This window comes from Carcharhinus amblyrhynchos, chromosome 28 (assembly GCF_965287045.1).
Source record: "Carcharhinus amblyrhynchos chromosome 28, sCarAmb.v2.hapA, whole genome shotgun sequence".
Classification (NCBI taxonomy): domain Eukaryota; kingdom Metazoa; phylum Chordata; class Chondrichthyes; order Carcharhiniformes; family Carcharhinidae; genus Carcharhinus; species Carcharhinus amblyrhynchos.
The window spans coordinates 18865376-18888788 of NC_137351.1; the positions used below are offsets into that span (position 1 = coordinate 18865376).

General features: G+C 43.2%; 1 protein-coding gene across 5 annotated transcripts in view; it reads left to right on the forward strand.

Moving 5' to 3' along the window:
- Window positions 1-23413, forward strand: part of LOC145359568 (protein FAM227B-like) — a 210687-nt gene that overhangs the window by 26278 nt on the left and 160996 nt on the right. For all 5 annotated transcript variants that reach the window (XM_080214236.1, XM_080214237.1, XM_080214235.1 and 2 more), the window contains exons 8-10: window positions 1431-1532; window positions 8630-8756; window positions 18451-18570. In XM_080214236.1, the coding sequence (XP_080070362.1) occupies window positions 1431-1532; window positions 8630-8756; window positions 18451-18570 (349 nt within the window). The remainder of the gene's footprint in view (window positions 1-1430; window positions 1533-8629; window positions 8757-18450; window positions 18571-23413) is intronic.

The window sequence follows — 23413 nt, forward strand, 5'->3', positions numbered from 1 at the left end:
CCGACCACAATCCCACGCAGGCGCTACCCTCATGTCCCTACGTATTTACCCACTAATCCCTCTAACGTACATATCTCAGGACACTAAGGGGCAATTTTAGCATGGTCAATCAACCTAACCTGCACATCTTTGGACTGAGAGAGGAAACCGGAGCACCCGGACGAAACCCACACAGACACAAGAAGAATGTGCAAACTCCACACAGACAGTGACCCAAGTCGGGAATCGAACCCAGGTCCCTGGAGCTGTGAAGCAGCAGTGTTAACCACTGTGCTACCATGCCGCTAGTAGCCACTGGCTTTCTGGTTGAAGGCCTGGGCCGCTACTGCGACCATTGAATTTAGCCCCAGGAATAGTTGAGGGAGAGAATTAAGAGCATAGGATCTAGAAGTAACAGATTTTTTAAATTCTTTGATGGGACATTAGCATGGCTGGCAAGGCTAGCATTTGTGGCCCGTCCCTAACTTCCCTTGAACTGAGTGACTTGCTCGGCCATCTCCGAGGGCGTTTAAAAGTCAACTACATTGCTGTGGCCCTGGGGTCACATGTAGGCCAGACCCAATAAGGATGGCAGACCTCCTTCCCTAAAGGACATTAGTGAACCAGGTGAGTTTTAACAACATTTGATCATAGAATTCCCTACATCACAGAAAGAGGCCAATTCGGCCCATTGAATCTACACCAACAACAATCCCACCCAGGCCCTAACCCCGCAACCCCACATATTTACCCTGCTAATCCCTCTAACCTACGCATCCTGGGATACTATGGGGAAATTTAGCATGGCCAATGCACCTAACCCACACAATTTTGGACTGTGGGAGGAAATTGGAGCACCCAGAGGAAACCCACGCCGACATGGGAAGAATTTGCAAACTCCACCCAGACAGCCGCCCAAGTTGGAAATCAAGCCTGGGTTCCTGGCGCTGCGAGGCAGTATCGCAAACCACTGTGCCGCCACATTTAATAGTCACCATCACTGAGACTATCTTTGAATTCCAAATTCCAATGATGAGGCAAAGGGAGGACATGTGGAATGCAAAAGAGGGCATGGTCCCAGTTCTGGGGAGTCATAGTGATTTAAACCTGAAGGTAAGGATTTTAAATGTGACGTATCAGGGCACCTGGAACAAACATAGGTTAGCAGAAACTGGGAAGTGAGCTGCTTCTCACATGTTTCTCCTGGCTAGTTTATATTTTTAAAACTGCCTTTATAGTTTATGGCTTATTCAATTTATTGTAAGTTTTGAAAGTCTTGTTCTCCATCTTTTATGTCTTATTATACATTTGCTATTTTTCATTACGGTATCATTTAGTCATTATCTCTGTTATCTTTTAATCTATTTTTCATTATATTTGGTATATATGATTGAAGTCACAAATAAAATTGTATTTTTTAACTAATTTATTTTATCCTTGATCATTACCAGCCTTCCCAAGAGGATCAAGATTACCTGTTTAGCAGAATTGCTGATAGCTTTGTCACACTTTTCATGATTTCCCCTCCTCAGGTGCTCGATACATTCTTGGAGGTAATGTCACAAGGTTAAATATTTGTACAGCGGTGTATTGTATTTTTACCCACAACTGAGGTTTTGGCACTTATGCTGACACTTTAAAAAAAATTGCCCTTCTTTGGCATTCCTATAAACCACTAAGATATATTGCTGTTGTTGACAGCACTACGTTCTGCACTGTCTCCTCCTCTATGAACAGTATGCCTTATCTGTATAGCGTGCAAGAAACAGTACTTATCACTGTATACTAATACATGTGACAATAATAAATCAGATCAAATGAAAGTGCACTATTCTTTTTTCAATTGCACTTTGCTTGAATGTGTTGTGCGTGTAACTGTATGAGTGAGCGCCCGATCATTAAATTTCTGGTTGAGCGCATGAATAAGCAATCTGTTTTAATTACGCGCATAAAAAACTTGCTGCTTATTGTTCAAAATTGCCTGCACACTCAGGGACTAGAAAGACATACATATCTTCCTCTCAAAAACTTACTGATTACAGATAGTAGGGAAGGGAACAGAGATTGCAGTTTTCTCTCACCCTGCCCATAACAGTGTGCATATTGAAATAATCGTACTCATATGATGTATGTATTTCATACACATGAAATTCAACCAAACTGTAAGTATTTCCTGCACTCGAAGTAAATGAGTGAATAATTTAAACCCTATGCAGCATCTTTTTTTTCTTGAGGTCAGCTTGGGTCCAAAACTCTGCAGGTCTGACATCCTGGACTAAGTGCTAGGATGTGCCCACTGAACCTCTGTCTAATTTACAAGCCTCTCATATGTTTTCCACTCAGAGTGCACCATTCAGATGCTAACAAATTCAAGGCATTCAAATTTTATGGGATTAGATTTTACGTGGAGGTGGTGCCTACGGTGCTGGCTTCCCGCCCATCTGAGAGGAAGGTCCTGCTCTGAGAGTTGCCGATTAGTCAAATGGCCAGCAGCCCTCTAATCCCAGCAGTGTCTCTGGGTTTAGTAGCCACTGCTTGGTTGTAGGCAGTCCCAACACCAAACAGCCGTGGAGTCGGACACCAGGTAAGTTGGAGGTTTAGCTGAGGCCAAGTTGGCAGGCCATGACGTTGACGGGGGAGGAAATGGGTTTGCGAGAATGGGGGTGACAGGCAAGGGTGGAGTGGAACCCTTTTGGAGAAGACTGTTGGGTGCAGAATGCTCAAACAGAAAGGATCCAGCCGTCAGGATTCACCAACCAGCTTTCCCACATTCCATCACTGGCAAAATATCAGTGGCAGTGAGACGAGACCCTTAAACAACCATTAATTGGGCACTTGAAGGCCACAATTGGCCCTAGGACAGGCAGGTGACCTGACGCCTCTCCTGCTGCCAATATGATACCAGTGGTGATAGTAGGCAACAGGCATGTTGCCACTGCCATCTGACCCAATTTTATGTCCGCCTCCCCATCTGTCAACCTGCTTCTGGGTGTTCGTGTAAAATGCCACACTTGGTTTCTGATTGTTATGGTTCTTGCATTTGTGATGTGCTTTTGCTGGTTTTTACAATCTAGACAAGTTAAATGTGGAAAAGATGTTTTCGCTTGTCAAAAGCTAGGGGTCATAAATTTAGGATGTTTGCTAGGATGGTCAAGAGGAATTCAGGAGTAACCTCTTTATCCAGTGAGTGGTTAGAATGGGAGCTTGCTACCACATTGTGTAGTTGAGAGAAAGTAGCATTAATGCATTTAAGGGGAAGCTGGGTAAGCCTGTGAGGGAAATAAAAGAGTCCGCTGATGGGGTTAAAGTGGGAAGAAACTCAATGTGCAGCATAAACACTGGGATAGGCCAGAAAGAGCTAGTTCTGTGCTGTAAATTTTGTGTAATTCTATAACCTCTTCATGGCTATGAATGTTCTGTTCACAGGCCTGTGCCAGTGCTGTTTTTGATTTAACCATTAAGAAGTTCGTGACTTCATGTTGTACCAATCTACAATGTTATATATTGATGCTGCGCAATTCTGTGTCATTTAATTTCTGCTAATGCACAATCTTCTTTAATTAGCCCAAAACTTTAGGACTAACTAAATGGTGGAAGGATAAAGATGTAAATAGTGCAGGTTTCTGCAGGACTGTAAACAGACGCTGTTGGTTAAAATGTTTGGCACAGGATCAGACTTAAACTTCACAGCAGACCTCACATCACCACTCCAGTCCTAACTACAAGTAACAGATATGTATCACTGCTTAGCACCAAAGACATTTCTTTTCAGGTTATATCCATTCAACAGCTTCCAAATATTTTGCTGGCTGTAACTTCTGGATTTTGTTGAACTGGCTATGTGGCCGATTGCTTGGTCTCTTGAGTTTCAGTGCAAAAAATACAGCTTAGCTATGTATAAGTTCAACATACTGAATCAATCTGTTATTTTAATCTCAGTAAGATTTAGTGACTGTCGTGATTATCCATGAAATGTACTTAGCAGAGTGGAATAAAAAATAATTGAACTTGCAACTTTTCCAGTTCACATTTGTGACATTTAATCATAAGTTGGACGGATCAAGGAAAGGAAATAGACTGTGAGTCAGAGTGGATGTTAGCACAGCAAAGAAAGCGATGAGTGAAAAATGTTCTGGAGCTGATTTTACCATTTTCATTCTAAGCGCCAAATCTGGGCGTAATGCAGATCTGACTTAGAAACCTGCTTTCAGGCGTCCTCATATGCTCTCGGTCATCTCCAGTCCCATTCGCACTGTGGGCAGGGCTTAGCGCGGCCGAAACAATCAGAGCTCTGAACTGCACGTGCGCAGTTGGAAAAAAGTTGAAAAAGCACGCCTGTCACATTACTCCCTGGCTGGATAATGCCTCCCCCTAGCCCCCACAGACATTGCCTCACCTCCACAGCATTACAGACCCACCTATCCCCCCACCCTCCACCACCCAGAACAATTGCGAATCCCACCTCCCTTCTCCACCAATCTCAGGCAGAGTGGCAGCGGACCCTCCCCCTTCCCTCACTGATCTCAGGCAAAGAGATCACTCCTCCACCCCACAGATATCAGTCAGAGTGGTCCCCCTCACTCCCAGCCCAGACCCTCCCGCACAAGACCCATCCCACCTACACTCCGATGGCTGTGTGACACCTTCCTCTCTCTCCCCTGTCGCTAATCATTGACGCAGTCATCCACCAACACCGCGCCCCCCCCCCCCCCCCATGCAAATAAAATGCCTCTTCATCTCCTTTACACCTTGCCCCTCGCACCCAAAACTTGTGCCCCCAAGAAGTTGCCTCAAAGTGAGTGTAGGAATGACGGGTGCTCACGTATGGACAGCAGACCGACCATGCTGTCACTGACAGCCTGCGTCTCCCCTTCTCTGATGAGCTCCAGTGCCCGCTCCTCAGATGGGGTGAGGACCTGGAGGTCTGGCTCACCACCCCCTGTCTTCACCCCCTTACGAGTGTTGTGCTTGGTGGTCTTCTGTGGAGACAGAAGGAACCATGAAATAAATAGTGGAGTGACACTTGCAGAGAATCAGGCAGTGACCCTTAGAGGGCAAACCCGATGGGGCTCATTGGGGGGAAAGGAAGGAGGTGCTTGGGGGTCAGGAGCTGGAAGCTTGCAAGGTGCTGCGAATAGAAGGATCTGGGGGAACATGCTGAATGGAATTCAGCACTCACCCTTGCTGCACGGATAAGGTTACTGATTTTTTTTTTCCAGCACTGCCTCGCGGTTCGGGGGGCCAGTGCCCTGGTACTAACTGAGGCAGTGACTGCCTCCCAGGCCGTCTGGCCATCAGCCCCCCGGGTCAGTGTCCTCCTGGGAGGAAGAGAGTGGCCTGCCTCACCTCAGCTGCATCCAACAGCCTCTCCAAGTTGTCCTCAGAAAATAGGGGAGCTGGTCGTGTGCACATTGTCCTGCACTGTCTGCCTGTCCATTCTGGAGATTTTTATGGAGCTGCCGTTCGTTAGGGCAGACGAGCTGCAGGCAGTTTGATAGAGCATTCCAGCAAGTTCCATGCAGTTTGCTTGTTAGCATTGGCGGAAAGCAAGTGAGCATTTGCAGGTGTACTGCGGGGATTGGGCGGGAGAGAGGGGTGCAGGGGCGGTGGTGGAGGATGAGTGCCTCAATGATTAGTGACAGGGGACACAGCCATCGGAGTGTAGATGGGATGGGGCCTTGTGTGGGAGGGTCTGGATTGGGAGTGAGGGGGATCTCTCTGTCTGATATCTGTAGGGTGAAGGGGTGATATGTCTGCCTGAGATCAGTGAGGGAAGGGGGAGGATCCGCTGCCACTCTGCCTGATCGTTGGGGGGGAGGGGGAGGGATTTGCAATTGTTCTGGGTGGTGGAGGGTGGGGGGATAGGTGAGTCTGTAATGCTATGGGGGTGGGGCAATATCTGAGGGGGCTGGGAGAAGCATTATCCGGCCTGGAAGTGATGCGACAGGTGTGCTTTTTCAACTTCTTTTCCAACTGCGCATGTGCAGTTCAGAGCTCCGATTGTTTTGGCTGCGCTACGCCCCACCCACAAAGCGAATGGGATTGGAGATGGCTGAGAGTGTATGGGGGTGCCTGAAAGCAGATTTCTAAGTTGGATCTGCGTTATGCCCAGATTCGGCACTTCAAATCAAAATGGTAAAATCAGGCCCTACATCTGTAGCCAAGCAGAAAGTGCATTGAGGATCTGTTCTGATTAAAACCTGGTGAATGATCCTCAATGCATTCTATTGAATATCATCTGATCTCATGCTGCATGGAGGTTGCAAAGGGATTGCTTGTTATCCATTTCTACATTTCCATATGACTGATTCAAATCAAAATCTATCTGGAGCTTCCATAGAATAATAATTTTTAGAACTACTTATACCACAAACTTTGTCTCTTTGGAATCCTCGTCTCTGTTTCCACGACAACATAATTATTGAAAATGCATTTTGTGTTGTATTAACTGCCCTTGTAGAAAGTGTGCTGATTCCCTTTTGGTATTTCTGTAGCTGAGATAAGATATGGAACTCACTGTTTTGTGGACTCATGGGGGTAGAACCCATGTGATCTGGGATAAACCGTTAAACTTTATCACAGAGAATTGTGGATGCTACTCAGATTTATGGCCTGAATTTTGAGCTTGTCGAGCCAGCACGATCTGTGTGCAGGTTTTGCTGGAGGAGTCAGTGCCTAATCAGTGGGCACTGATGTTGCCTGTAGAACCTGGATCCATTGCAGGAGAAGCTTCACTGATGTTCTGCGTTCTGTCAGCATCAGTACTGAATCTAGTTGGAGCCTTGGATAGGTGTCTTTGTGGGCAGCAGCTTACATCCATTGGTGCGAAATACAGGGTGACACATAATCCTGCATTGGCCCAAGGCTGTGAATGCATAGCTTCTTCCATTGACATTGGCAACCCTTATGGAGATGTAGCTCCAAGAAGTCAAACAGGACTTTCTGGAGTTGTGCTCAGACCTGCAAGTCCATACACTGACAATGACCTCAGCAGGACCAACATGAGAGATGGTTGAAGCACCTGGTAACTCTGCCCATCTGTTATGATGTTTAAGGAGGTTCAAATCAACCCCATTTTGGCAGAAAACCTGCAACTCGCACCTAGGGCCTCTTCTCAGGGCACTCTTGATGATGGCTATCCCTCTGCCAATGACCGTCACATCTGAGGAAACGCAACAACTGAGGAGTGTCCAGGAATGGTGAGGTTTTAATGCAGAGCCTGCTAGAAGTGTAGTTGGCTGACTGTGCACAGGTTTCTAGTTCGGCAATTTGTGTAGTTTTTCAGAGTTCTCTGTGCAGGGAATGTCTTATGCAGGGATTGAACATACGGGATGGGGAGCTAGAAAATCATGCTATAAGTGGAATAAGTGGACACATACTCTGGCAAAAATTCTTTACGAAGGATGAGAAAGCATTTAAAATTCTAAGTCACTTTTAATGAGACTAAAATGTGGAGCTAGGTATGGCATGGGTCATGTGGGGGAGTAGGGGGAATGGCAGAAAGAACCACCAAGCTCGAGCCCTTATTTCACCTGAAGAGGTTGCACTTCTGAAACTTTAGGATGCTTAGGTTAACAATACAGAATACCTGTATTATGATGCAAATGTTAAGGACTGAGTTAATCTTCATAGTTCATAGCAATATCATGCTTATGTTACAAGTTGATAGCAATTCCCATTAAGACAAACAAAGATAGCTGCTGAAGGTTCCCTGTTAACCTGGAGCCTGTGGATAACATTGTCTTGGGTTATTGACAGAATGGTTTAACGATAAGTAAGACTAGTGTGACTTTAATATCTTCAGAATGCCCTGTGATATATCCTATCACCATATACCACTTCCACCATTAAATACCTTAACATTGATTTTCTGTTAACTTGCTGTCAACCATGGGATTATGTAGATTGCACCCAGTTACTTTCTGGCTCCTTGAACTCCTGCGAAAAAGTTGATAGTGGTAGAACTTTTTTCTGGCCTCTTTTTCACTTGTTCTTGTTCATTTGATGCCCTACAAATGATTCCTTTATAATTCACATTCTCATGACTTGGGGGGCAAGAATCAACACTTTGGGGGACGCTTAAAACATTTCATAATGCATATCCCAAACTAAAAAGATACTGTGAGCATTTCAACAACAAACAGAACCAAAATTTTATGGCTGAAGCCAAAGTTTAAGAGCTGCTTTGCAGACAGAGCGTCTATTCAAAATGAACTCGAAGGAGAAAATACTTTAGTATCATAAAAGCAAAATACTGTGGGTGCTGGAATCTGAAACAAAACAGAAAATGCTGGAAAATTTCAGCAGGTCTGACAGTATCTGTGGGGAGAGAATAGAGCCAATGTTTTGAGTCTAAATGACCCTTTGTCAAAGCAAACAGAATCAGCAGAAATTTATACTATGGGGGTGGGGAGAAGGGGGTGTGGAATATACATTAATATTAATATTTTGTATGCTTTTGGAGCCTTAAAATGCAATGCATGCAAAACTGTAAAACATGAAATGCACTGAACAACGAATTGTAAGTAGGTGTCAGGCAAAAATCATGTCTACAAACTCTCCCAATTTTCAGGTCTCCATTCAGCACATGTGTGACCAAGGCAACCTTACCTTATCCTATCAACAGATCTGATTTTTGTTTTATTATTAGGTATTCCCGAATTGCTTAGCTCAGGCTGTCTTTGCGATTTTCTACAAGTCTTATCCAGAATCTCATTACCAGTTTGGGGATGAATTTAAGAGTGAGCTAATTGAACTCTTCTCACTTTGGATCACAGGTATGATTTCTTTCACTCTTAATACTGGACTGTTGTCTGTACTCTCACTATTTCTAAATGTGTATATAAAATCAGATCTCCTGTGATATTGCTTGTGATAAGTCGCGGCATCTGCCGTTAATATGGTCAAGAACAATTGACCCTGTAACACACAAAGAGAGGAACTTTACCAACACGTCTGCCCGAGGTTCATATGGTCCCACTGGAGGCCAACAGAGAATGCCACTCTCCGAGCCTCACTTGCCCCCGAAATCGGGTCAGTAAAGTTCCAGCCAAAGTGTTTAACTGCTAAAGTGGGGTGACTCATTACAGGGTAATGTAGTTTAAGAGTATTCAGGCAGAGCAAGAATTAATGTGGGACTGGAGAACTGTATCTGCCCATTGTATGGTGTAATGAGTCACATGATGGTAGAAAGGAGCCAGCATGGATGGAGACAGCACCCATGCATGGCAGTACCTTAAATATGTATTTGGTTATGGGTTACCAATACACAGTTTATGTTTAACCATACAAACCTCCAGACCTCTTGGTGAGAAATCAAATAATCTTACAACACGGTGACAGTGAAGGATGTAGCCTAAAATCCGACAGAGGCTGGAGAAGTAACCTGGAATTTCAAAGCATGAAGAAATAAATAGAAAAACAAAATACTGCTGGAAGATCTCAGCAGGTTTTATCTAGTGGGGTGGCACAGTGACAGAGTGGTAAGCATTGCTGCCTCACAGCGCCAGGGACCGAGGTTCGATTCCCAGCTTGGGTCACTGTCTGTGTGAAGTTTGCACATCCTCTCCGTGTCTGCGTGGGTTTCCTCTGGGTGCTCCGGTTTCCTCCCGCAGTCCAAAGATGTGCGGATTAGGTTGATCAGCCGTGCTAAATTGCCACTTGGTATCAGGGGGACTAGTAGGGTAAATATGTGGGGTTATGGGAATAGGACCTGGGTGGGATTGTGGTCAGTGCAGACCCAACAGCCGAATGGCCACCTTCTGCGCTATAGGGATTCTATGATTCTATCCTATGAGGTCTGACAGCATCTGTGGGGAGAGAATAGCACCAACATTTTGAGTCTAGATGACCCTTCATCAGACCTATTGACAGAGAATAGAGTAAGAAATAAAGAAACTGAAGCCTCAGCCCCACAGAGCACACCAAAATTAAATACACTGTTAGAGATTATCTAAAAAAATGAGTTGAAAACACAGTTAAAGATCACCTTAAGAAAAAGCTCCATTGCAGACATGGAGACTGAAGGACTCCATTGCCAGATCTGAGCAAACACAGTCAAGGGACCTAGCTGAATCAATAGGGCCTCATAAATTTAAAAAAAAAAGAAAAAAAATTGTTGGAAAACAGAAGAATCCACTATGGAAATGAAAGGAAGAATCTAAAGGAATATAGAGTCAAGAAACCTAACCAAATGACAAGAAGGGGGAGTAAAATAAGGTAAAAAGTCTGAAATCACCTTTAAGATTAGGCAGCAGTCAGGGTTATCAATTATGCTTCAAGCCATAACACATGCCATAACACATAGTGACTGAGCTGGGCTGAAGACAGAACTAAATTTTTAAAAGCAGCAGGCAGAGTGTGTGCGCATGCCTGTGTGTGTTACAGACAGAACAGTTAATACTTATTTGGCATACTTGCAGGTGAAATAATCCTAAAACATGGTATTGAAGAATCCTCAGCCACATTTGGTGAGAAATTAAAAGCCTTAGACAAATATTTTTACAGAATTGCAGAATACTACAGTACAGAAGAGGCCCTTTGGCCCATCAAGTCTGCATGACACATGAAAGGCCCTGACCTGCCCACCTAACCCCACTTGCCAGCACTTGACCCATAGTCTTGAATGTTATGGCCTGCTAAGTACTCATCTAGGTACTTTTTAAAGAATGTGAGACATTCCACATCCCATCCTCGCAGGCACTGCATTCTAGACTGTCACCACCCTTTGGGTAAAAATGTTTTTCCACAAATCCCCCCTAAACCTCCCACCCTTCAGTCTTGTATCCCCTTATAACTGACCCTTCAACTAAAGGGAACAGCTGCTCCCTATCCACCCTGTCCATGCCCCTCATAATCTTGAACACCTCAATCAGGTCACCCATTTCCATATTGTGGAGACAACAGGCTTTTAAAAAAAAACCCATCAGGCATCAAATTTACTTAAATTGCAGCAAAAGGTGGCAAAACAGAGTGAGCAACTGGCTGTGAATGAAAGAAAGCTATCTGAGGTAATCCAAAGAAAAAAAGTTCAAAAAGGAAATGAAACAATTCCACAGGAAAATGTTTGTGCCAAAGCTGAATTGAAAGAACTTGACCAGAAGTACAGCCTAACACAACACCAGGCAGAAAAGGTACTCAAATAAGTCATTGCCCTGAAATAAAAACATGAGGAGATAAGATATTAAGTACTACAGTGTTGGAACTATCTGTAGGATAAAGCAATCCACAGAAATGCAGCTCATTGGCAACATGTGAACAAGAAAATAAACAGTTGAAAGAACTGTTAATTATCCATGAAGATCAAATGCAAAAGGAGTGCCTAACCATTTAGCAGCCTGAAGAAATGATGACTAAATTGAAAAGGAGACTGGAAGAACAACAGAAGAAACTTAGGGAAACTCTTGAATTACAAGACAAAGCAATTGAGCTTCACAAAGAAACCCTTGAAGGACCATTCACACGCAATAAGGATCCCTCAAGTCAAAGTTTGTTACTGTGGAAAATTATATAGAGAAGGAAAATTAAACTGAAGAATGAGTTGGCAGAGAAAAATCAGCAAATGTTTAATATTCCAGGAGGAAACCAGAAAGAGACCAAAGAGCTGAAGACCTCCTGAATGGAAAATAAGAGGCATTAAAAGGAAAAGCCATAGAACCTCCCAAGCCGCAAACAGATAATGAAGTAATGAGTAACATCATTACAGAACTGAAACAAGTTAAGACTTTGCCTGAAACAGACCCAGCCATAGAGAAAACAAAGTGAAAGACAAGGATAAAGCTCTGCTGTAGCCAAAGAAAGAAACAACAGAAATAAGATTAGAAAATGTAGATCTGTCACTAAACTCAAGGCGCTAGAAAAAAAGCACTGGATGCCTCAAAGATACTGTGAATCACTGCGTTGTTGAAAAATGAAATAGCTGAAATGAAAATCAAAAACTTAGAATGTCAAGAAAAAGTTGAATGGTTGAAAGAGAAAGTAGGAGTTCTCACAAAGAACTTTTAAGAATCTCAGAAACAACTAGAAGAAGTAAAATGTAAGCATGAAGGATAGCACACAAGAATTAGTCTCTGCTGAGAAAAAACTGTTCATTGTAGGGAACCAACTTTCTCATACGGAAAATGAGTTTGCTCATGAAAAATTAGAACTTGATGAACTTCGAGTTTCTGAAGTCTCTATTATATACAGTGAAAAATGCCTGGAACAGGAAAAGGAATTACTGATGAATCAGAACAGTTGGTTGAATGTGGAATTAACAGCCAAAGCTAATTAAATTCTTGAACTTTGATACAATCTGATGAACATAAAGAATTTTAGATAAAAGGAGATTTGCAGTATGGGAAAGCAAATCCATACTTTAAAAGCAAATTACTCTGAAAGAAAGACAATGGAATGCACCAGAATAGTTGCTTAGCTGAATGAAAAGATTGTTAACTTTGAAAAAGGATTGGAAAACAAAACAAATATTTAGCTGAAGTTGTGCAACAAGTGGAAATAAAGTTCCATTTTTGTAATGTCAACACATCCAGCAAGAATGTGGTGGACCTTAGAGCCCATGCTAAGAATGAATGAAGTGAACATTCCCTTTAGAAGAAATGAGACAAACACACGGGTTATTAGTAAAAAGAAATACAGCTCAAAGGAGCATAATAAGCAAATCAAATGGAGATAACCAACTGGCGAAAACACTACTACAGCTTCAATGCCAAACTGACAAAGACAACCGAAAGCAACTGAGACTACCATTCCTCCAAACATGACAAGAATGAGATCTGGAAGGATTGTCAAGCCTTCAGACTGTCTAAATTTATAAAGTCAGTGACTGGAGGGTTGGGAGAAGGGGTAGCAAGTAAAGAAGATTGTTTTGTGAATATATTTGGGTAAAACTGGGATTATCTGACATTTTAATTAGAATAGTTAACGTGATTAATAATTTAAGACACTTCTAAATATCATGCATCATGTGCATGTGTACTTTTTGCACTTTTGTTGACAAACTTTTGTTGGCAGCATGGTGGCACAATGGTTGACAGTGTGGGTTTGATTCCTGGCTTGGGCCACTGTGTGACGTTACAGTGCCTTTAAGAAATGTGTTTTTTTTTAAATCACATTTTTTGCAGTTGTAAGCAGACCTTTTCAGTTTTGTTTTTCTCATTTTTGCCAGGCCATCTGCTGAAGTCCTTTTATTGCTACTTCAATGGTTAAATGGGGTTTTGTTTATTTTCAGTCTGGAATCTTCAATGACCTTGCATTGTGACGGGGAAGATTGATTGACAAGTCAAAATTAGGTGGTTTCTCCCCAGGGAAATAATCTAAGGATTAATTTTCAGTTTTAGTTTAGAAGGGGGTAGACAGTAAGCTGGAAAGCAGTGTTTCTCTCTCTAGATTTTGGAAATTCTGCTGTTAGCTGGAAATGAGGTTCTTGGCCTTCATGGAGTAGAAAATCTGCTGTTGGTGGTTGGCTTAACTGGAGTCTCCCAGGTCCTTTGGGAAGCTGTTCTGACTCCAAGCTTGACTATGTGTGCCTCAAGAGAACTGCAGCATTCAACCAAAGGACTAACTTCCAATATCACGTGAGCATTAGTCTTTGCTGTGTTAAATCTTGGAAAGAGTCTTGCTTATGGAATTGGTTTATTAGAATGGTAATTAGCTGTTGAGATGGAATTGTGATATTGTATCATTTTTTTCTTGTTGGTAATTGGTAAAAGGTATTGCTAATTTTCTTTCTATACATGTTAACTGTATACTTAAACAAATTTTGTTTGATAGAAGTTCCTTAGTGGGTCATTTGAATCATACTTGAAGTGAAATATCTCATGCTCATCCTAGCCAAATTCAAAGTGCAAAATTTATGATTCAGGCGGTCTAATAAAACACTTTAGAGTTTCTGTCCTGAATTATAACAGCTGTCTGAGCGGAGTCTGCATGTTCTCCAGCAGCTGTGTGGGTTTCTTCTGGGTGCTCCAGTTTCCTCCCACTGTCTGAAAGTCGTAATGGTTAGGTGCATTGGCCATGTTAAATTCTCCATCAGTGTACCCAATGGGGCACCAGAGTGTGGCGACTACAAGATTTTCACAGTAACTTCATTGCAGTGTTAATGCAAGTCTGCTAGTGACACTAATAGATTTTAAATAAAATTATAAGACAAAAAGAGGAATTTGTATTCAGATGGTGGGCATTAATTGGGGTTTCAGTTGCCTTCTGAAGATGTGCTAGCTGGTTGGATGTGCAGGATATGTAACTTAGGTCCAAATAAAAGCTCGTAAGGGTGTAAAGATCAAGCTCCTGTGTTTCATCCTTCAGTGCTTGGCTGCCAAAACTTTAACTTTGTATGCCTTGTTTTCTGCACCAATTATATAAGAACATAAGAAATAGGAGCAGGAGTAGGCCATCTAGCCCTTCGAGCCTGCCGCACCATTCAGTAAGATCATGGCTGATCTGTCGTGGCTCAGTTCCGCTTTCCTGCCCTCTCCCCATAACCCTTAATCCCCTCGCTTATCAAAAACACATCAACCTGCGTCTTAAATCCACTAACATAGTGTATAACGTGGATGAAAATGCTGGTCGTCAACACTTTAGAAACACCAACTATGTTATTTGGAGAGAGGAGCTGTCATCATGGACAACCTGACCAATTAGGCCAACACTAGGTTAAGTCCAACAGGTTTATTTGTAGCAAATGGCACTAGCGTTCGGAACTGGCTGTTCCTTCGTCAGGTGGGTGAGAATTAGGCCAACAACAGGAAATCGAACTTTACAACAGGACAAGGCTTGGCAAAGAGTAAACACCAAGCATAATTTGGATGGTGGACAGGGGTAGGTCTGCTGTTGTGAATGTCAACATTCTCAGAAATCGCTCTGAGGAATACAAGTACACTCGCAACTGCTGTTCAAACACTGAGAAGCTGTAGTAAGATTTGCTGCACTTGGTAATTTTTTTTGTCAGAATTCCAAATTCTGGTGAAGGAGAAATACTGCAAAACTTCATACTGAATGGTGTCAGCTGTTTATTAATTAAATAGGCATGTTGGACAGAATCCTCTTGATTAAGCTCTTGTTGAAGTTTTTAATTGTCCTCACTACTTTTATTACTAACCTTATAGATCCAAGTATATGTCTTCCCCACACAAACCTGAAAGAGAGCAGAATGATGTTGAGATCTGGACCCAACATCAATTTCAGGGGATTTATTTCCTGCATGCATGAAAGCCCTTGCCTGAGAAAATTCCCCACTGATCCTCTTGCATTTACCTATTCTTGCTTGTTGCTAAAATTGTGTCTTAGCAATAACACATGTGAACTCTAATGAATCAGTGAACTCTAATGGACAATATTAGGTGTGGGAGAGGGGAAATACGAAGTGATATGTCTCAGGGATTGGTATTGGATTCACTAGTGTTACTAAGTGACATCAATGAATTAGACTCTGATATCCATTGCTAATTGGTCAAATTTCTACATCCTCCAAATCAAAGAGGCAACTGAGAACCAACAGAATGAGCTGGACAACATATGTAAGTGAGGACACAATCACAGATGACATTCAATGCAAGCAAATGTTAAGTTCAAAAATAGGGGGCATATGTACTCCATGAATTCTATTGAAATTGCTAAGGGCAACTTTGAAAGCATCTTTGTATCCCACTGGACTCTGCTTAAAATACCCAACCCATTCATAGCCACAGTCATCAGCCAATGTACAACCAGAATTAGCATTCCAATGTTATAATTAACAGGAAAAACATGAACTCTTTGCCCTTAAAAGGCACTATCAAAGTGTAATTTTAGAGAAATTGAAAACCAGTTAATTAAGGTAAATCTGCTGAATTACATTAAATTCAGATGTGAGTACAGGATAATGGGTCATAAATTTAAAGTTGTAGAAGGCAAAACTAGGTGTGATATCAAAACCTTTTCACGAGTTGTGATTGATATTTGGAATTCCTGATAAGTGATGGAAGTAGAAATTCCAAATCATAGAAGAAGCATTTCAGGGACGCAATGAGGAAATCTTCAGGCCGATCTAAATGGATGAAGTAAGATGGCTTTTCTAATCCATGAATGTCTTTAGTGATATTATTGCTATGCCACATACATGGATTCATGGCAGTGATAATTTATTAATAAGTCATAAAACCAATTTAGTCAATTATTAAGAGCTGTTTCACATTAGATTCAGCCAGCCTAATGGTTCAGTTGATTGCACCACCTTAATTGATATGTAGCTATCAGACCAAGAATGACCCTAGTTTCATCCAGTTCTGTGCTGAGTTATACAAAGACATCGGTGATGGTGAGATCACCACATTTAGACTCAACACACTATGGATAGGAAAGGAAAAAAAAAATCAGCTAATCTCTGTGCATCTGACACACAAACAGCAAAGAGTGTTTCTTTTTAGATATTTTGGAGCAGTGTGATGCTTATGGATGTCCCCTAAAGTCAGTTAGCCTGTTGACATACAAGAAGAATATCAAACTGGCTGACATATCAAGGGCTGCAGGCACCCATGGAATTATTCAGCACAAGCTACTACTTCAATTAGAACAGGAGAGAATAACTGGGAAAAAATAACTTTAGTCTGCCACTTTTTTTGATGCTTTAAATTGTTCTCATCCTCTGGCTGCTGCAGGCTCCGTGAGGACTCCACATATTTTCCCTTATTGTTAACAAATTTCTGACCAACATTCATTAAATAGTTCTAGTCATGTACCAAGGATTGGAAACTAAGTATGTTTGGAATCATGGGTGCAAAATTAATACCACACTCCCTTGAAGACGACATAGTTTTTAATCCAGAAACATTAACATTGTTCATAAAACAGAAGCGCCAAGAGCCAATAGATTTTTTACAAGCACTTCAACTGCCAGGGAATATGTGTAAATGTGAACTGGGACATGAATGAGCTATTACTGCTAATTACCTTATAAATTATTTTCAGAGAAATGCCAGCAGAATTTTAATGTGACCATCCTTTTTAAAAAAAAACTCTTGCTTTAAATTCTGTCCTTTCTGCTACTACTTGAAGTACTATCATAGATCCAGAGGATTATAATCAGGCTACACCAGCTGGCATGAGCAGCAGAGCACCCTTAATCATTGTTTATTGTAGGAAATTGATTTTTGTTGTGTGAGTTAATTTCATAAAAGCGATATTTCACTTCATAACCATTCCCAAAAGGCATACATAGACCTCAAACCCAAATTGGTGTGAAATGTTGAGCATAATGTGTCAGCAGTTTTCAATTGTGTGAATTTGTCAGTTAATCGTATCCAACAGAAAAGTAGTGCATGTGTAGTGAAGGAGTGAATTAATTTACCAAAACAACACATTTTACCGGCACATCTGCCCCGATTCTGAGGGCGGGCAGGCTCGGAGAATGGCATCCTCTATTGGCCTTGGTGGGATCGTATGAAACTCGGGCGGACGTGCCGGTAAAATTCTGCCCATTATTTAAATTCAGCATGTCTCCAGATCTTAACAAACAAACAAAGCATGCAAAGCTTTGTGCTGTTAATTTCCTATGTTTCCTTCTGTGTCCATCTTACTTTAAATGTGAAATCAAGTAATATTTTTAGGTTTATTAATAGCGAATCTATAGTTTTATTAATAGTAACAATCATTAAATGTTTAATAACAATTTTTTATATAAAATATAAAGAGCATGATTTTCCCAAAAAGAAACTAAGTGCCCAACGAATAGGAAAACGGGAATTTTTCCCACCCGGTTTTTGGGCAAGCTTAATTAAATGAATTTACGGCACTCTTTCACCTGTGTGGTGGTGGTGGTGGTGGTGGTGGGGGGGAGGTGGGGGTGGCAGGGGTGGCGGCGGCGGCGGTTTAATCCCACCTGTGCGGTCAGCATCAGAGTGCTGAGGGGGCTAGCGCACATGCGCTGATCTCCCAAAATCCTAGAAGATCAGTCAACACGCACCTTCGCCCGGACATCATTGGCCTCCTGATCACCAGCCCAGACCACCCACCTGACATCATTGGCCCAGACGCCCAACCCCCCGCCAACATTGCTGACCCCGAACTGGGCAACCCCCTGTCCATGACATCCTGAGGGGCCTCATGTCCCACCAGTGAGGCCATCATGTCTAGTCACCATTGCTGGGGACCATGCGTGATTCCCGCGGGTGTAGACCTCCATCGGCAGGGTCAGAAACTTCAGCAAACTAAGACGATTGCATCCCAGGCTCACTAAATAGATGCACATAACCATTTGAATATGCAACCAGCCTTGCGCTGTTCCCCGCTGCGAGGTTGATTATGTCAAAAAGAAATGGCCCAGGGAGGTTGTAAACCAGCTGGATGCTAGTCGCAATTCCTATTTGTGACCACCCGCTAACATTTCTCAGCTTGCTGTTCTGCTTGGGCAATGCAGTGAGTTGGAAAAATTGCACCCAAAGTGTATTTTCTGAATCCATCTTACAGTTGCCAATGTCAATCTTTTCTTATAATTTATAGGTCTAAAGCCAAAACCATTTTTATGGAAAAAATGGAATCTGGAATGGCTAGAGAAATCAATGAGCAAGAGAGAACTTGACAGAAAGGAAAAGATTCTGCGTGAATTAGAATCCAAATCAGGTAGGCCACCATTCTTCCTGTTTACACTGTTTTGCTATATAGTCTCTTCATATTTGTATCATAAAATGAAGTGAGGGAGTCTTCTACTTAAGGTTGACTTTTCATAACCATGTTCAGGTGGATCACTGCACACATAAAGATAAAATTGGTGTGCCATCTTGAGATAAGAACAAAACTTTTTCTTTTCTCACCCAACCATATTTTTGTTATTTCTAACAGCCATACAGCCCTCCAAGATCTCTTTGTATCTCCAATTCTGGCTTTTTGCGTAATCTTAATTTTAATTGCTCCACAATTGATGGCTTTGCTTTCAGATACCGATGTCCTAAATTATCTTAAATCTCATCACCTGTCTACCACTCTCTTTCTCCCCCCCCCCCCCCCCCCCCCCCACTTTACTAAATTCAAGTAGTCATTTGGTATAACAGAACTTGAATATTGCTGAAAAAAGAGACACGTCATCAAAGCTCTTCATTTCGCACTCATTGGGGCAGCTTTCAAGAAATTAGCAACACTGTGAGAATGTGCTTGTCAACCAATCGGCACTCTCTTCTCACATTGTGGTTCCTTCTTTACTGTCAGTAGTTTCTTGCAAGCTTTCCTGATGAGTGCAAGACAAAAAGCTTTGATGGAATATCTCTATTTAACTAGTTTCTTACACTACTATTTTCAGTGGTGTATCTACTCATTGGGGGTATCTTGTTCCCACATTCGTTGTCTGTGTGAATGCTGGCAGCGGTTTAAGATCCGGAGGTTGTAGTTCTGCCAGCGATGGCCATTGGGGATGGTAGTTCATGTCAGAGGCATGAACCTGCTTTGTGTTGATTTGAATGTACTTGAATATTATTAACTCACCCTTCACCAGATATTGACACCACCATATATTCACAGCGCTGTTTACAACAAATTCACACAGATGTGAATCTATTGTGAGAGTCTCCTCGCGAGCACAGAGGTAAGTATAGCCCCTGAGGGAGAAGAACATGGCTAGATAGTGATTGGCAATGCCCCTGACACTGCCACTTGGCACAGGTTGGCACTGTCATGTTGGCACCTTGCCTGTCTGGCAGTGCCAACTTGGGACGAGTCTCATGGGGAATGGGGGGATTCATTTAGATGTGGTGATGGCTGGGAGTGGACCGAGGAGCTGGGGTTGCCAGCGATAGCCGTTGGGCTTAGTAGTTGATTGTTGGCTCAGACTGTGTGCAGGGAAGGGGGCCAACTATCAGGGTGGTGGGAGAACGGAGAAGGGACCGATGAGCGGGGTGGAGGGCTGCTATATCGAATCCTCTCTGTGCCCCCCCCACCCCCCGGATGATGACACGAAACAGACCCCCTTGATTTTTTTTGGCAGAGTGTCATAAGATCTGTCATTAAAAACTAACCTGTTTGGGAGAACTGAGTGTTTGGGAGAAACACACCAGTTTTCTCACCAGAAACAACACCCTGCTTTTTTTTGGTAAGATTTAGCCCATTGTGCCTTTTAAATATATTGTTTGTTGCACTGCCACTCATTACGCAAGACATCTGTTATTATAAATTGCAGGTTAAGGATATAACAAAGGAAAGATGCTTTGTAGATTTATTAGGATATTATCAGGGATATATTGATTATAGGTATGAGCAAGCATTGAGAAGTCTGGACATTTTTCGCTTTCAGTTTAAAGGATGACCTAATAAAGGCCTTCAGGAAAATGAAATAACTACATGTGTATATCGTGATAGATTGCTTCCATTGGCTGGTAACAAACAGAAAGAAAGATAATTGTAAATACTGTTTCTGTGTTGGGACATGCGGTGTATCACTTAGAGGTCAAAATGGTTCCTTTTTTAGTAAAGAAATTAATTAATTTACTTTGGTAGTGACAATGGGGAAATATTAACGTTTAAACTTTCAGGTTGTGGAGCATCGACCAGGTAGATAGTCAATATCTTTTTCCAAAGGGACTCTAAAATGAGAGCGCATAGGTTTAAGCTGAGAGGGGAGAAATAGAAAAGGGCCCAGAGGGGCAATTTTTTTCACTAAGAGGGTGGTGAGCATCTGGAGTGAGCTGCCTGAAATAGTAGTAGAGGTGGGTACAATTTTGACTTTTAAAAAGCATTTAGACAGTTACGTGGATAACATGGGTATAGAGAGATATAAGCCAAATGCAGGCAATTGGGAAGGATCAGCATGGACAAATTGGGCTGAAGAGCCTGTTTCATGCTGTAAACCTCTGACTATGACTCTCTGTGGGTGAAATAGATTCTCATGAGAACCTTATAGCATTTGAATAGGGGCCGCGATTCTCTGAAAAAACTGAATTGGCGGGAAAGCCGTCCTAGATCCTGACTGTTTTGTCAGTTCAGCTTTTCACCCAATTCTTCCCACTCTGCAGAGCTCCCTGTTGTGAATATCACTAAAAAGCCAGGGAAGGCTGGGCCTATTCATGCCAGAGTCTGACAGTTCTGGATCTCTGCGCATGATGTGGGTATGCCGGCGTTGGACTGGCGTAAACACAGTAAAAAGTCTGACAACACCAGGTTTTAGTCCAACCTATTTATTTGATAATATACTCACAAGCTTTCGGGGTTAGTCCCTTCGTCAGGTGAATGGAGAGTTCTGGCCTCAGACAGAGCATATAAAGCACAGACAGTTTAGAGATTACTGATTAGAATGCGAATCCTTACACCTAACCTGCTGTTCAAGACCTGAAGTGGCTGATAATGTGAGTGGAAGGAGCACTGATCACAGTTTAAAGAGATGTGTATTGTCTCCAGACAGTACAGTAAGTGAGGTTTTGCAAACCTAGGCAAGTCACGGGGGTTACAGATAGTGCGACATGAACCCAAGATCCCTGTTGAGACCGTCCTCATGTGTGCGGAACTTGGCTATCAGTCTCTGTTCAGCGACTCTGCGCTGTCGTGTGTCATGAAGGCCGCCTTGGAGAATGCTTACCCGAAGGTCAGAGGCTGAATGCCCGTGACCACTGAAGTGTTCGCCAACAGGAAGGGAACAGTCTTGCCTGGTGACTGTCGAGCGATGTTCATTCATCCGTTGTTGTAGCGTCTGCATGGTCTCCCCAATGTACCATGCTTCGGGACATCCTTTCTTGCAACGTATCAGGTAGACAATGTTGGCCGAGTTGCAAGAGTATTTACCATGTACCTGGTGGACGGTATTCTCACGTGTGATGATGGTATCCATGTCGATGATCCAGCATGTCTTGCAGAGGTTGCTGTGGCAGGGTTGTGTGGTATTGTGGTCACTGTTCTCCTGAAGGTTGGGTAGTTTGCTGCGAACAATGGTCTGTTTGAGGTTGTGTGGTTGTCTGAAAGCAAGAAGTGGGGGTGTGGGGATAGCCCTGGCGAGATGTTCGTCTTCATCAATGATATGTTGAAGACTCCGGAGAAGATGTTGTAGCTTCTCCGCTCCGGGGAAGTACTGGACGACGAAGGGTACTCTGTCCACTGTGTCCTGTGTTTGCCTTCTGAGGAGATCGGTGCGGTTTTTCGCTGTGGCGCATCGGAACTGCCGATCTATGAGTCGAGCACCATATCCTGCGCCACAGCGAAAAACCGCACCGATCTCCTCAGAAAGCAAACACAGGACACAGTGGACAGAGTACCCTTCGTCGTCCAGTACTTCCCCGGAGCGGAGAAGCTACAACATCTTCTCCGGAGTCTTCAACATATCATTGATGAAGACGAACATCTCGCCAGGGCTATCCCCACACCCCCACTTCTTGCTTTCAGACAACCACACAACCTCAAACAGACCATTGTTCGCAGCAAACTACCCAACCTTCAGGAGAACAGTGACCACAATACCACACAACCCTGCCACAGCAACCTCTGCAAGACATGCTGGATCATCGACATGGATACCATCATCACACGTGAGAATACCGTCCACCAGGTACATGGTAAATACTCTTGCAACTCGGCCAACATTGTCTACCTGATACGTTGCAAGAAAGGATGTCCCGAAGCATGGTACATTGGGGAGACCATGCAGACGCTACAACAACGGATGAATGAACATCGCTCGACAGTCACCAGGCAAGACTGTTCCCTTCCTGTTGGCGAACACTTCAGTGGTCACGGGCATTCAGCCTCTGACCTTCGGGTAAGCATTCTCCAAGGCGGCCTTCACGACACACGACAGCGCAGAGTCGCTGAACAGAGACTGATAGCCAAGTTCCGCACACATGAGGACGGTCTCAACAGGGATCTTGGGTTCATGTCGCACTATCTGTAACCCCCGTGACTTGCCTGGGTTTGCAAAACCTCACTTACTGTACTGTCTGGAGACAATACACATCTCTTTAAACTGTGATCAGTGCTCCTTCCACTCACATTATCAGCCACTTCAGGTCTTGAACAGCAGGTTAGGTGTAAGGATTCGCATTCTAATCAGTAATCTCTAAACTGTCTGTGCTTTATATGCTCTGTCTGAGGCCAGAACTCTCCATTCACCTGACGAAGGGACTAACCCCGAAAGCTTGTGAGTATATTATCAAATAAATAGGTTGGACTAAAACCTGGTGTTGTCAGACTTTTTACTGTGTCTCTGCGCATGTGCAGTGGTTCTGATCTGTTAGATTCCTGGCTTGCTGGCCAGCCCAGGACTCCCACTGTGCTGCACCCACCCCACCCCCAATGGCCTGATTGTGGCCCCCAGAACAATTCCAGGGCCAGCCCTGACTCCTCCTGCCCTGGAACACCCCAACGTCCAGTGGCAATTCTTCCATCCCTTCCATCACCCTGGCAGATGTCTCCCCCCAGCCCCTCCACAAGCTGACATTCCCTCCATCCCAGACCTATCCCATCTGCAAAGTGACAGCGGGACCCCTCATCCCTA